Here is a 16,042-nt window from a genome sequence, read left to right on the forward strand (position 1 = left end):
CCGGCGGTTGAGAACCACTGGCCTAGGCTATAGGCAAAGAAAATAGCTCAACAAAACATGCATGCAATTCATACTTTTCCAGAACTTTTACAATGCATAGTTACGAATCATAGCATCAAATAATAAGATTTTGCAAGGCCTTAGTTGATGCACAACATGCATATGCTGTTCAATCGATTTTGAGTCATGGTGAAGGGCAAACAATTTTTACAAGTTTTAGTGTTCTAAAACCACGTTCTCCACTAATTGTTGGCAACAACTAGGTTATTTTGCCTACAACAGTGTTAGTCAAAATATTTCACTTTTATGTAAGCTTACAGTTTACTGTATATTAAGAGAAAGTGAAAGAGCACTTGCTTCGTTTGTTTATATTATTACAAAGTTGGTACATTTTTATTTTAACTTAGTAGTAAAAATGGGCCCCCTTCAAAAGTAAAAACACGAAAAACTACTCGTTTTTCCTTTACAATGTTATGCTAGGGGGAAAGTTGCCGACCCCCCCCCCTCTCGGAGCTCCTGGTTGTAGCAGATGTGGTTAGGAAGTGGGCACACATGGAGACCGCGGTTACTTTCCAGAAAATCCTTGAAAAAAGCCGACCACTCCTGCAAGAATAGTAGCAGCGATGGTAAATGGATCTACACTAAGACCTGAAGCCAAAAAATTTAATCCCGCACCAGCTAATCCCTTAAGAATTCCTCTTCCAATTCTTCGTATAACAGATGATTTGTTTTCTTCATTATGCGCTTTCACTCTGTCGAACAAATTTTCCAAATCTGCTGCCAATTCACGTTCCTTGTATGGAAATCTTCCGCAATGTGAGTGATAAGATTTCAACAAATCGTTTTTTGCCTGGTCATGATATTCTTTTAGAAGTTGTTTACGAACATATTTTTTGGAACAGATCTGTAACAGAAAGTGAATAATTGCATACGATTATATGCAGCAAGCATTGCTCAACATAATAGCCTAGATTACAACTGTTTCGGGTTGTTTTCCATTATTACATCACAGTTTTTACATGGGCTGGAACTGCACAAACATAAAATCTATTGCGAAAGTTTTGCATTATGCTAATGCTATTATTCATTCGATGACCTGCCATTCTGCTGCAGCCTTTGCAAAACGTTACATAAGGTTTAAGAAATGTTAGTAACTTTGTTTCGAACAATTTGGGTTCTCGAAACTATCATTTCAAAGGAATGTACAGTAAATTTAGCCCAGAGTTCAAAATCGAAATTACATCTGCCTTCAGCCAGGCCTCCAATTTTCACCGCCAAGGCCTGTGTAGCTATATGGATTGTCATGAATTAAGCCTACTCTTGCGATCATGGCACAAAATGTGAATAAACGATGTGATTGTGATGTAACAATGAAAGTTTTCGCACTCGCACGCAATAAAATAGGGAGACAGTAGCGTTAAGTCATAAGAAGTTTAATGAATATTTTCATATTTCACCATTTGAGCAATTTTATAGTGAATAATACCTTTTTTAATCACAGTTAGCCTACTCCAATTGTTAACCTTTTGAAAGCTCTAAAATACATTTAATCCATGTAACTACAGCCCTAAGTCAGACATGTAATCTCATAACTGTAGCATTGAGAGAGAATACCGAAGTGTGAGTGAGTAATTTGCAATGAGAGCAAGTGACCAGTGTCAGTAGCCTATTGTTGCAAATAAAAATAACGAAAGAAAGATTCGGAAAAAACTAATGTCAAGCTAGCTGAGGAAACTTGCAAGGAGAAAAGTACATTAATTAAAGAAAATCCGTTGCTAAATGTGTTTCAAATTCAAGCAAAAACGAATATCAAAGTAATCTTTACAAATTAACAAAGTAAAAACAATGAGCTATAGATACTGTGAACCTCATCCATTGTCTTCAAGTATTCTTCTTTGAATGCTTCCTTGAACAAATCAGCATTACTTTCAGCTTTTATCTAAAAAAAAAACAAAAAAAAAACATCAGTGGCGTAGTCTACTCAGGTTTTGTAGAGGAGATACTTTTTCGAAAAAATATTTCTAGAAAACGGCCAATTTAATAATAATAGCAAGCATAGGATTACCATACTCACAGGGTCATGTACTCATGTTAACCACCACCCTTACCCCTGACAGAAAATCCCACTCCAATAAATGGCCCAAGCAGTCTTTAGTCTGTCTAACGTATATTGGCTATTTGAAGAACGATAGAAATGTGGCTACAAAAGTTCGATATTTGACTTACATCACAAGTTCATCAATATCATCTGGTCAAAACCAAGTGTTGTTTTGGAAAGTTTAAGAATAATTGCATGAACCGCTAAATTTTGTTTATTACCGTATTGTTTTTGCCTGACTTGTAATTAAACCTCAGCCTAATAACACTCAACAAATGAAACTTTTGGCGTGTTTTATTCAAAATATCAAAACAGATTCTTGCTCGCAATGTCAAAAATAGGCCAACTTATTCGAAATTTGTAAAACATTACAGTCTCATGCTTTTGCTTGACATACAAGCAAAATTTAGACCAGGGGTGTCTAAACTTTTCACGACACGGGACAAGTTTGATAATGCGGAAGTGCCGCGGGCCAACTTCCTGATTGTTTACCCTTGTTTTGCTCGAAGAATTGTGCAATATGTGGTATTACCATTGTAAGGCAATAATAATAATGCGTTATTTAATCTCATTTTCATACAACAAAACAATATGCAGATTTAAGTATTTTGTTGTACTAGTTACATATCATGGTGATAAGTTAGACTATAAGTTTTTAGCTGTTTTATTACTGTATGAATTCAAGCATCCAAAAGTTTTGTAAAATACCGCTGTGTTTATTCGAAGGATGAAACTGACGTCTTGTTTTTAATACTCAGGTCAAATTTGGTTCAAGGTTAGTGGTAGACAAGCATAAAACATCAGTTATGCGAGAGTCGCTCAGTTTTGATCTTCAGCGGTTTTTGTTTAAGTTTATAATCGAGAACGTCAGCTGCCACAAAAAAGTTGAATCGAGCAAGCTCAACGTTTTCCTTGTACACGTTCGCATTTCTTGATTTTTTTTATTCAATTGCTGGTAAAAAAAAACACAAGGGAAAGATTCAAGGTATAATAATGGTATGGTTTCATTTATTGTCGCTCTACAACGGTTAAGATCTTTTAGCAATAGGGTTTATTATTAATTTTATCAGGTTTACGATGTTTTACATTATCACCTGACTTATTCTCATTGCGTCATGCGAGAAAGAATGCCATCGGTCCCGTTTTTAAAGTCTTTGGTTGAGCCGATCTGGAATCAATCTCAGATCTACCAGCACCAGAGCCGAAGGCGAGTCTACTCGGCCACTGAGCTGGTCACAAGAAAAAGCTGTTGCTGTGGAGGACTGCACTAAGAGTCACATGGATGCTCAAATAGCAGCAGGAAAGCAGGAACCTCATTCGGGTTTACGAAGAAAGAAGTGAATAGCAGTAAGTCCTCTTCAATCTTGCAAAATCTTGAAAGTGGTTGTAGAGATGGCTTGCAAGGAAATAAATGAATGCTAGCTTATCATTTACTATACTCTTCTGGACAATCATAGCTGATTTTGCAATTACGAAACAATAGTAAGTTTAACTTGTCTCGCCCGATTTTCTCCTGTCAGTGAGAAAATGCTGTCTTAATTATTTTTTTAAATGCAATTTGAACTAATATGATTTCTTTGCGTCTGTGGATCAAAAACAACACATTGTAAAATAACAGGCGCGAGCCATATAAAAAAACGTGTTCCCAGCAGCTTGACTTTGGATACTTCCGCTTTAAATTAATCACAGCCAATGCAGAGTTTATGTTATAACATTATGAATAAGCTAACGCTGCCAAAACGATGTTTTGTTTCAAAATATTGTTGTTGCAAATAAATAAAAACTTTCTTGGATTCACTTTGATGGTAAATCGATAAAATTTTATTCAGCTATCTTGTGTTTACAGAATTTTTCCTATCAAATTTTAAGCTAATCACATTCAGCAAATAAAATTTGCAAGTGGTTTCATTAAAAGAAACAAACTTACACTACAGTATCATAAAAAAACAAAAAATGAGATTTTTCTTTATAAAATTGATTTTTTACACCATAAAAAATACTGCAGAGAACATTAGGCCTATCGTTTTGTTAATCCAGACAAGCTTTTGATTTTAATGCAAGTACATTGACCATGATCATGTCATGAGCAGTGGCGTAGCAACGCAATATGTCGCCCTTGAATTTTTGCTCGAAATGCCGCCCTCCATTGACATCGTAAAAGCTGATTAAAATTCCACACAACAGAATTAAAGCAGTGTTTGTTTAATTTTATTGAAAGTTCAAAATAAAATCACTCCTTACTCAGACAGCTAAAGAATTCTTTCTCTTTGTCTCCTTCTTCACTTAGGCTACTCTAATCGCTGGCTTGAATGGCCCTTCTTTATTGTGAAACTTTTCGGACCCTAATTTGATCATCTCAACTCTCATGATATGAGTAAATGTTTCTGGCCAAGTAGCCACATCGTTATGAGAATAATAGATATCATCTGTTTTATCTTTATCTGAAAGTATTCCATTCACAGGCTGACTTTTTTCAATGATCACTTTGTTGTTGTTTTGCTCGAGGTAGATACACTTCTTGTTCGTTTCGAGGTAGCGATTTCCTGTGGCTGCTAACCTCTTCTGTTTTTTTAGCAGAGGCAATTTTTACGAACTTCAAAATGGCTCCTTTATTCTTTTTTAGTTCTTCTTTAGCATTCTTTTTCTTTCTAAAAAAACTCCACTGTCTTCCTTTTACTCTCTTCATAGGCAAAATTAACTTAACAAATTTGCAACTTAAATCTTGTTTTGGAATCTGCAGCACAATAGTTAAAAAACAATAACCATAATTTCCAAGTTGCTGAGTTAAGCTGAATGATCTATTTCAGACCTGAAACTTTATACCTTTTACAAACCTAACCCATCTTCACACATGAAGATGGAGGAATCCCGTCTATCTACCACAGACAGATGGTAAAGGTGGCAGTAGACTCGATGGTGTACGCGGTCGTTTGGTCGACATACATTTGATCGACAGTCATTTGGTCGACAGACATTTAGTCGACAGGACGTTTGGTCGACAGACATTTGGTCGACAAGACGTTTGGTCGACAGACATTTGGTCGACAGGACGTTAGGTCGACAGAACGATTCATTTTAGGGTAAGGGTTAGTTAACTACTAGTTAACTACTAGTTAACTAACCCTAACTCTAACTCTAACCCTAACCCTAAAATGAATTTCACATTTGTAGCATATTTCCTTCAGTGACATATTTTACTACTAGAGTGGGTGGTCCTCATAAAACCCCGTGTCGCTACAGATAGGGTTAAACATTTAAATGCACTATATCACGCTTGAATGACTATTTGTGTGAATATTTGAAATTAATCAACAAGTTTGAGAAACATTATCATTATTCAAATAAAAGATATTTTTATTATTTATATTCGAATAAGTTTAATGTTATTTATACTTGAATACGGACTAGGCTGGTAAAAAATCTCGAAAAAATTTTTTTTTTCTTTTAAACTTTTCGTCAGTTTGGAATATTGTTCCTTTTGGTAAATGTATCTCCTACACCAAATTTCACAAAAAAATATTAACGTTTGACCCTGCGGTTCACCTGGTTTAAATTTTTTCAAAATATCGAATTTTCGCTTATCCCCGAAACTGCTCACCCGCTATCTTCTAATGCACTCTAGCATCTTAATGGACACAATAAGAGGCAGTAACACAAACTTGTAGCAAGCAAAGTGGTTTAATTAGCAGCTCCATGAACACTGACACCTGTATTACTCTCAAAACATCGAGTTCTACCACATTTCAGACATGATTTTCTTTGTGCACCCTTCACCGTAGTAAATATATATTGCTTTCAGTTTCTTGAATCATTTGACGATGTTTATCGATTTTCACAGGCCAACAAAACTTTTTTTTATATAAAGGCAGTCATTTTAAGGTCACTTTAAGGTATTTCGAGGCCCCTTGTTTTGAAAATGCACTAAGTTTTCTCGAATTGGCTCTAGTTTTTGAGTTACAGCAAAAAGATTTTTTTTGTAATTTTGAGGCCCTATAGTTTAACGTCGTGTCGTTTACTATATAGACAAAACTGGAAGTAATCCCAGGCACATTTCTGAGTTTTATAAACGCTATTTGGAACCAATCACGTTGATTACAACCCAAACAAACAGCTATTTAACGTTTACTGGCCTAGTAACAATCAAAATATGATGTGAAGTAAGCCTGAGAATAACTTACAAGATGTAGAAGTAGAATATATAACTTTCGTTTTGCATTAATATATTTGTTGACTTCAACAGTATCAGACTTACTAAGTAAGCTACTAAGTACAAACAAAATGCATACATTGTTTTGCTTAACAAACTAGACAAATAAGCAAAACAAAGCTATCGATGAACAAACGCAACTCTTTATTATGATTGGCCTACTGAGCAACACCCCATCAAGGTATAAAGGCCATTTATATAATTACAGAATACGAAGTTATGTTATTCAGTAAAGTAGCTGCTTAGAATTTTATCCTTGCTGCGGAAGAACGTAATCTTGGCCTTGGAGTCAAGAATGCCATGTTGATCGAGATGAGGAGCCAAGATTCCAGCTACCACTTTTGATAACTAAATCTTTAACTATACTACAGTAGGTGGTAGAAATGGTTTTGAGAAAAAACTTGACCTTGCTCCAAACCACTACTGAGGGTATTGAGGTTACTCTCAGTCATGCCCGTTTTCCTATTGTTTCAAGCAAATCACCACTTGAAACTAGAGAGGGCAAACAAAAACAGAAATAGCAACGTCCATGCAATGACTGCCTTGCACACTCCATGTAAATATAATGTTCCAACTTCCTTCGAGCATCCTCACCGTGCAGAAGTATCAATTTTCATGGTGATGCCACGGCTTTCTTTATGCCATGGCACTCTGAACTTCTTAGCCTTGAGCCCAGAAACGGGTTTGCGTGCAATGTTTGCATACTTTATAGGAGGAACCCAGAACTTATCTTGATCACCCAGCTTCATGTCAAAGTAATAATAATAATAATGCTTGTTTTTATATAGCGCTGTATCTATCGCAGAATGCGTTGCTCCTCTGCGTTGCCTCATGCAGTAAAATATATCTGGGTTGTTTGTACAGCATCCTATACTTGTCAAAGGCATATTTTATTAGCTTATATGCCATTTATTTAGCCTATAGACCAGAATAAAACTTCATGCAGCAAAGACTTGGCCTTAGAAAAGGCTTTAGAATAAAACTTCATTTGTACAGTATCCATTTCAGTACGCCTACCTATTCAATATAAAGCTGCATTCATAAACACATGACTTTCGGGATATTTTTCTTGTGATGTAGGCCTACTGATTCACAACTGTTTTCATTGAATATTTATTTCTCCCTTACGTTAAACACAGTTCATTTCAACCTTTGCTTGCGTTTTGAACTTTCCTGCAACATGAACCAATTGAACTAGACAAGTGCAACTATTACATCATAATGGTAAACAGGGCTGAAAATAAGTGATTTAATTGTAATTGAGAGCTTTTGAGAAACGATTTCAAAAATATTTTCATTGTCGAATATCTCGAAAACTAGAGCCAATTCGAAAAAACTAAGTGCATTTTCGGAATGAGGTGCCCTGAAATACTCTATAATGACTCTTTTCTTTTGTGCCAAATTTTTTTGTTGGTCTGTGTTATAAATTCACTGACTGCGAAAAGGCTGTAAAATCAACTAAAATGACACTAAACGCATGCACTATTAGTGACCCTCAGACTTGGAGTAGGGTGAAGATGTTCCACGTGAAAGTTAACAGAGGAAGTGACGTCAAAATCACGTGGTCAAATTTTAAGAAATCCCCTCTTCAGATATTGCTAAACCACTTCGAAATTTACTAATTTTTCAGAAAAATTCAGAATTTCTCCTTTGGTGAACCAGGGTCAAAACTAAAAGTCAAAACCCAACAAAAAATTTTGGTTTACAAATATCAGTGAGCAAAATGGAACATTATTCCAAACTGACAAAAAATTTAAAGAACATCAAGGAAAATGAGCCACCCTAATACGGAGCTTCTGATGATCCCCCTTTTAAGGCGAAACAGGCTGTAGAAATTTTATAAAGTAATAACTTAATACTTGATGTAGCCGATGTTTTAAGGAGTAATTTATCAATCATGCTGTAATTTCGAAAACTTTCATGAACCCCCTGAAACGCTTTGTTGACCACTTGGGACTTCGTGAACCCCCAGTTGAAAACCGCTGCTGTATGTAGGCCTATGCAAAGCTGTCAGGATTAAGCTTTCGAAGAAGCTTTCTCAGACCGAGGATAAGAATTCTCACAATCAACCAAATTTCGATGCACTTGCAACCCCCTCAAGAATAAGGTAATTCTCAGATGGCTATTATTACCTTAATGTATTGAATCATGGCCTACTTAAATAAGGTTGAATCTTTATCGACTTTAGGAATGATTCTCAAGAAAATCTTTCCTATACTACTACGTACGGTAATACGTAAGTTATAAATTCCGAGTGAGCACAGCCCATTTTATAGCCTAATCCGTAAGCCTAGTTCAAAGATACATTTGTAAGTTAATAAATAATTGAAATGCCAATCTTGTGCAAATTGATGCTGAAAATAACTCCGTTCTACGTAGCAAATAGTCACATTAGTGGAATGATAAGAATAATACCAACTGTACCAAAGCAAATATATTTTAAATGATGGCAAATTACTTTCTCAACCTTTGATGCTTCAACCTGGTGACTGCAGTAAGTAGCCTACTGCTAAAAAATTACCCGATTTTCACGGTTTTGTGACAAAGCGAATCGATACTCATTCTCTATGGATTGGTTCAAATCTCTTCTAAGTTTGTTAAATTCGTTGATGGGTTCTTTCTGGTGTCTGTTGTAGAGCTGCAGCGCCAAATTTTTTTCTCTGGAATGTATATTCTGAAGGTGGATATCTTCAAGGAATTGGTCGCTTATTACCTAATGATGTATTTCATGTTTATTTGATTTGAAAATGATATAAAAATACAAACAAAGCAGGCTGGTTGAAAACATTATCACATCTTAAAAAAAAAGATGTTTGCAGCCAAGTGAACTCAAAATCTGATCTTGGATATTAGTTTAGACTTAACTTGTCAGTAAAAACTCTGTAATCTAATGGTTCACAACTTATGATAAAGTTAACACAAACTGAATGCTGTAGCATTGTTCCAAAAACAATAAAGTCACAAATTGTGCTTGAATGTTATGATTTATAAATACAATATTAGCCTATGTTATCTACAGTAGTGAAGTTTCTTGAAATAGAATGTTAGGCTACGCAGTGACTTTATGGATTAATTTTCCACAGTGCAGTTACCTAGCTTAATCAATCAGATAAATATTGGAAACCGCTGAATTCTAATCAATTAGCCTAAATTTCGAATTGTTACGGCCTAACAATGTATCTAATTATTTTAAAACCTGAGTAGCTTATGACTTATATGTTTATTTTTAACATGCCACAACATTTATTGTAGGTTACTACAGTTTTAGCACATACAGTTGTCTCCGCTTATTAAGTCCACGGTTAATAGGCCCACCTGCTTATTAACCCCAATTTGTTCCGGTTCGGAATTTCTGAATGCACAAAAGTAACAGGAAACCTTCCCCCATTTTATTCCACCGCTTAATTAATAAACCAAAAACCGTCTGGTCTCGAAGTGGGCTTAACCCTATCTGTAGCGACACGAGGCTTTATGAGGACGCCCCACTCTAGTAGTGAAATATTTCACATAAAGGAAATATGCTAGAAATGTAAAATTTCTTGACTTTTAGTTTATATTCTTTGCGAATTTTCTAAACCTAAAATGGTCATTTTTCTACCTTCCTGCCCTTCACAATAAGCATTTCGTCTCAAGAGGCTAGACCAGGGCCCGATTAACCATGAGGCACAAGCCTCAGGCCCCCTGGTTTTGAGGGCCCCCAATTTTTTTTACATTAGTACCGTAGGCAGGGCCCACAACAGGGGGAACAACCGGTGCATTGCACCGGGCCAGTGAGTTGTTTTTGTTATCAACAGCCAGTGTTAAGTTTTTGTTATCAACAGCTATAAACTTTTCCTCAACTTAGGGCAGAATTCCATATCTGGCGACGCTATTGAGGCTATATTTACACTTGCTTATAGATTTTAATTGGTTAGCTTGTTTGTGTTACTACAAGCAGAGATGGGCAAGATCACCAGTATTGGTGATCTTGAAGATCAAGATCACCAAGAATAGGTGATCTTGACGATCAAGATCACCAAACTATGTGATCTTGAAGATCAAGATCGTGATCTTGAAGATCAAGATCGTGATCTTGAAGATCAAGATCACTTTTTGTGTAGGCTCCTTGAAAAAAAAAATGAAGTTTTTGATCAATGATGTTGCAAAAATTAATTACTATAAGCAACCTGGGTAAAGGTATATAGTTGGTATTGCTAACTTTTACTTTTAACTACTCGATCGCTAGCCTAAGAATTGTAATAAGTTAGTGACTGTTGCTATTAGGCCTATCAATTGTTGACGTAGTTTGCGTAGAATCGCAACGTCACACCCAAAGCCGAGGTTAATTACAGTAGTTTTGAAAAAGTCGCAAAATTTGCAATTAGTTTTATACTTTTTTATTTACAATAAATAAATAAAAATAAACTTTGAACAGCATCTTTTTTACCAAATTTTTGTCTGGTTGATGTGGGAGTTTTTATTCGTGTTACTAAGTAGTTTTAACTTTTACTGTATTATGTCAATGTTTATGGCACCATTTACCCATCTGGCAACATTGATACTGTTGTCTGCTATCAAAAAAGTTCAGAGGTTTGCGGTCCGACAAACCGCTCCATACTCAGACCCTAAACAAGTCTTGGTCTGGTTGATTTGCTGCAATAAACCACTTTACATGACCAAAGTTTGCTAGAATCCAGATTTTTTAACACCGCCATTCTAGACTTTTGAAACATCTAAAATTGGGTCAAAGAAAGCAAACATTTCTTTAAAATTCGCACTTGGAAATTGTGAACAAAATTAAATCATTTTTTATTACGCGTCAACATAAAGTACACGGAAGTTGACTTCTTTATTATGACCAACACAGAAAAATTTTTCAATTTTGAAATGGCAACACTGACCAGATTAGATGGAGACTTTAAATCGTCTTTTGTTGGGCACATATCATATTAACAGTGGCTTAATGTTAGTAGTTGCCACTAACTTCTTTGTACAGTACGAGTTCTAAAAAAATGCCTCCATCTAGGAAGTAAAATTCATTTTTAAAGTGATCTTGATCTTATTGTTCTTCAAGATCACACAAAAAAATGTGATGTTAGATTAAGGTGTGTCAATTTTAAGAGAAAAAATGATTTTTTTTGTATTTCAGATGGGAACTTATTTAAAAATATGTGTGTGGCCGTGAATAAACCAAATCCAATTTTTTTTTTTGATTGAACAAAATTTTGCTTGGTAAATCTTTGTTTGTTTTAAATAGTGATAAAAAAACCACAAATATAAAAACATTTTATTTTTTTCCCCGATTATTGTTTCTAATGAGACACGTGTTCTTCAATTCCATAATACTACGGTGTTTATTAATTGCTAGGAAGTTTTTCTCCCTTTAAAGATCATTTTTCAGGTTCCATAAGCTATTTTTTTCCCAGATTCACATTTTTGAAAATTTTTACTGTTGTTTCTCAATATTTAACGTTATACGCGTTAGTGTTATAGCATGAAGATAAGCATGCTATTGCAATTTGTTAATGTAATTTTTTCCATGAACTAATGTAAAAACATGTAGACCAAAATTAAGTCGCCTAACAAAAACAAATCAACTAACATTAACGATTACCAACAGCAATAACCAACGATAAAATGACAATACAAAACACAAAATAATGGTATTTTCTTGACCAACAAGTTTCATCAATTCTTGTTTTGATTCATTCCTTGACATCATGCGCCGACTTGCTACTTGGCCCCTGATGCAACCCTCACGTCTTTCATGCGTGTACACTTTTCCAGCTGCCTCAGTGACTTGCTTAACGCACCTTTCAATGGACTGACCATGACAAGGCCACTGTGGAACTTTCATAGGTTCGTTGATCAAGCACTTAACTTGCGCTATTGTAAGCTTGCAAGTTAAAGGTGGTTCGTACTGGGGGATCGTCCAAACAATCTGTCGGACCAGTCGATTAGCTCAATTAGAGATGAAGCATCTGGGTTAATGAAAGGTGTTTTTCTGGGTTGTACTGAAACATCTCCGAGTGTGTCATCATCTCCTCCCCTCAGATCTATAATCTTTTGTACTCCAGCTTTTCTCTTCTCAATGTCTTCTGAGCACAAAAGAGTCTGGATGATGTTTTCCCTGAATGCATACCATGCTGAACGTTTGATGGTTGGCATGACAGCATCCACTACTGTCTTGTTTTGCATCCGGAGTTGGCGCAGAGTGTGACGTGGCCCTTCGACCCAAGAGTGCTTAATTTTAATATTGAACCAACAGGGATAATATACCCCGACGATAAATTCTACCATCATTCTTAAATTATGAAGAGTATTGCCTTCAAGGCCATGATTTGAGATCCATATTCTGCAAACCCTATTTGCTGTTGCCGGCCACATGGAATGGCTCACAGGACTAGTCTCAAGGAGAGTCAAATCATCAGGAAGCTTTCCTGTTTTAATGGCCTCGGTAATTTTATATCTGTGAGCTTGATCAGTAGACAGATCCGTTATAACATTTTGAGATAAAGCAATAAGGGGTTCTCCAATGGGAAGTTTAACAAATGAGGGTCTGCTACTATTCGGCTAGTCCGATTCGGCTGGTCCGATTCGGCTAGTCCGATTCGGCTGCAGTCTTTTTCGGCTGGTTTGTTGGATTTACGGAAGAATTTGTTGGATTACAGAAAGATTATGGTTGGATTTTCAAAAATTTGACAAATAGGAAACTAGCTGAGAAAGACTGTACCCGAATAGGAACTAGCCGAATCGGACTAGCCGAATCGGACAGACGTATCGAACTAGCCGAATCGGACTAGCTGAAACGGGCCATTCCGAGCAAATGAAGTATCCACTTCAAGTGTTGTGGCAATGTCTAACAATTTCCCAATGTCACCTGTCCACTTGTTGTTAGACAAGGTCTTTCCATCGATTGTTTTCATTAAATGCCTTAAGGGTAACTCGTTGGTGTGAAGGGCACAAATCAACCATATCAGCTTGCGTCTGAGCTTCACTTCTACCCAATGGATAACACCACCCGCCCAGCCAGTATTAGCGTTCGTGGAATCGTTCCAATTGCCTGCAGACTTTTGTCAATCTCTTTATAAACGAAAAAATCCACGAGATTATCTGCAATCACTTCAGCTAGTTTTTGTTAGAAGATCCTTTCACAGGAGTGAAGTGATAAAGATATCTTCCTCCTGGTTCACTGCATACTGCATAGTGCTCTTCTTTGATGATGCTCGGGAATTGTCTGTCTGAATTGTCTGCTTTTATTAGAACCTTTGTCATGTCTTGGCGGCCGTCAAAGAATATGCATTTAATGTTACCAACCATCCTTGCAAAACTCATCAAACTCTGCATCCAAAGCGTTCATGACTTTTAATTGGGCTTTTTTGACTTTACTATGATCAACTACAAGTCTCTTGTCTTCTTGTGTGATCAATCCAACATCCATAAAGGCAGCAGTGGTCATAGCAGCCGCTGCATGTAGGCTAAGACCATATCTAATTCTCGTCATAGCCACATTAAGTATTTCTAATGTATTGTAATTTATTACAAGATTTGCTTGGCATTTCTGTGCTTGATGTCACATATTGAACATCATCAATGTTTTCATCATCGGAGGACATGGTTTCGTTAGATGATATTGAAACCTCTTCCCTAATTGTTTCAAAATCCTCCACAATCAGTCTTCTCTCATCTTCTTGTCGTTTCTGTCTTTCGACTTGCCTGTTGTGCTCAGGTATATCTGGCAAAGCAATCTGATGTGGCCCAATTGATCCGATCTTATTTCTCTGGCCGTTGATAAAAGCAAGCTCTTTCCCTGGAATCTTCTTTTCCTTTGGGCACGCACATATTATGTGAATTTGTATTTTGCAAATATCTGCTGAGCAACCAAACTAGGAACACGGAATAATGTTGTATTTACAATTTAGGATATCAAAAAGCCTGTCAAGCTTTGCAATAAATGCCTCCTTGACTTGAATCTTTCCTCTTCCAAGAGATATATTTTTTGCCTGTTCCCAGCTCAAACGAATCTTTTTTAAGATTGCGGGTCGGCATGTAATAATTAGGTATACAAAACAAAAATTTGCTCGGCCCCATCTTTTCAATAGTTCAGGGTATATGTCCATTGCCAGATCGGATAGAGGGTAGTTTCTCACATCCTCACAGCTTCGTTCTCTCAACAGTAGCCCATATCTCAGAAGACATCGCAGAGTGGGAAGCTCAGAAGGCAACATATCTTGACCTGTTCCAATAAGATTGCTCATATGCGTCAAAGTCCCTTGTCTTGTACTTTTCGTAGAAGCCATCGAAATATTTTAATCTTGAAAATAAAGTAAAATACAGCGTGATAACAACGTGATAATAGCGTGGTAACAGCAATACAAAACAACGATATGGATTTACAAAAATAGGCATCTGATAGGCGCGGATCTAGGAGTTTTTTTCGGGGGGGGGGGGGGCAGAAAATTTGAAAATCAGTTAAAAATAAACAAAAAGCTAAACAGATATGAACAATCATACTGCGACATATACGATATGCTATAAAATAGACATTAAAACAGCAATTTTCATCAATCATCATCATCGGCCATGCCTGAATAAAGCGTCGGCTACCGTGAGTCTCCACAACGATCGATTGTCCATAGCTCTTATTAGGTTTTCAAAATTTTGGTTTGTCCATGTTGAAAAGTTGTATGAAAGAAAATAACGGAGTCTGATCGATGGATAATTTCAACCATAATAATAACAAGAAATTATTCCCCCCGGGATAAGTTAAGTCCGCCGTGGGACTAATATCAGGTGTTTAGAAGCATATCAAACCATTTGATGCTGAAATATACAATTTCTCACAAAATTTCGGGGGGTGGGTGAGCCCCCCGCCCCCCCCCCATAAATCCGCGCCTGGCATATGATATAAAAAAAATCTTGAAAGCTGAAAAAGTATCTTTAAATGAAGACTATAACAAATTAGAAACAATTTAAAGTCTTATTTATATGGAATTGAAGAACTTATGACGAAAAAATGACCATAATCGGAGCAAATTTTTTTTATTTGTTGTATTTTAAATAAACCTGAATTTACCAAGCTAAATCTTGTTTAATCGAATAATAATTTTGGATTTCAATTATTGATATCTATACACATGTTTTTGTATACGTTCCCTAGCAAAGTTCCAAAATAATTTAAATCAACACGCCCTAATGTTAGATCAAGATCACCAAAAAAAAAGTGATCTTCAAGATCAAGATCACGCCCATCTCTGACTACAAGGTGTTACTGCCTCCTGGTGTTAGTGATTTAAGTGATGTTTAGTGCCAAACCAGACAACCATAATTAATATATATATATGCTTGCTATAAAATTTTAATATGCCAACCTTCTATCATATATAAAAAAGTCAATACTGTACTTTGATAGGTTTCAAGGAACCATTAATAAACTCTGCTAGTTCAAATTCAAGTGTAGGCTATATTTTGCTAATGTTTCCTGTATGAAATGCGCTCAATTTCCAATCTGTTAGAGAGATTTTTCATCCAATAACTTCATCCACTTGTTTTGTAACAAGTATAAGAGTGTTCATACTGTTAGAAAGTTGTAGGTAAATTGGCTAAATTAATATTTATGAAGTTATAGTTTTGCTTGAACTATTTGTTAACCCATATTTCATCATTCGCACAGAGTACATGGCATTGCATCGAAAGCGATTGCCAATAGGGGCCCCTAAACTTAGCTGTGCCTCGGGCCCCCGTGAGCCTTAATCAGG

General features: G+C 36.2%; 1 protein-coding gene across 1 annotated transcript in view; it reads right to left on the minus strand.

Moving 5' to 3' along the window:
• Positions 1–359: 359 nt before the first annotated feature.
• LOC145764593 (uncharacterized) overlaps positions 360–16,042 on the minus strand; it is a 64,073-nt gene continuing 48,390 nt past the window's right edge. The window contains exons 24-26 of the mRNA XM_082576226.1: positions 8,827–9,018; positions 1,868–1,939; positions 360–904 (exon numbers count right to left, since the gene is read on the minus strand). Of these exons, the coding sequence (XP_082432352.1) occupies positions 566–904; positions 1,868–1,939; positions 8,827–9,018 (603 nt within the window). The 3' untranslated portion in view covers positions 360–565. The remainder of the gene's footprint in view (positions 905–1,867; positions 1,940–8,826; positions 9,019–16,042) is intronic.

Source organism: Aplidium turbinatum, chromosome 1 (assembly GCF_918807975.1).
Source record: "Aplidium turbinatum chromosome 1, kaAplTurb1.1, whole genome shotgun sequence".
Classification (NCBI taxonomy): domain Eukaryota; kingdom Metazoa; phylum Chordata; class Ascidiacea; order Aplousobranchia; family Polyclinidae; genus Aplidium; species Aplidium turbinatum.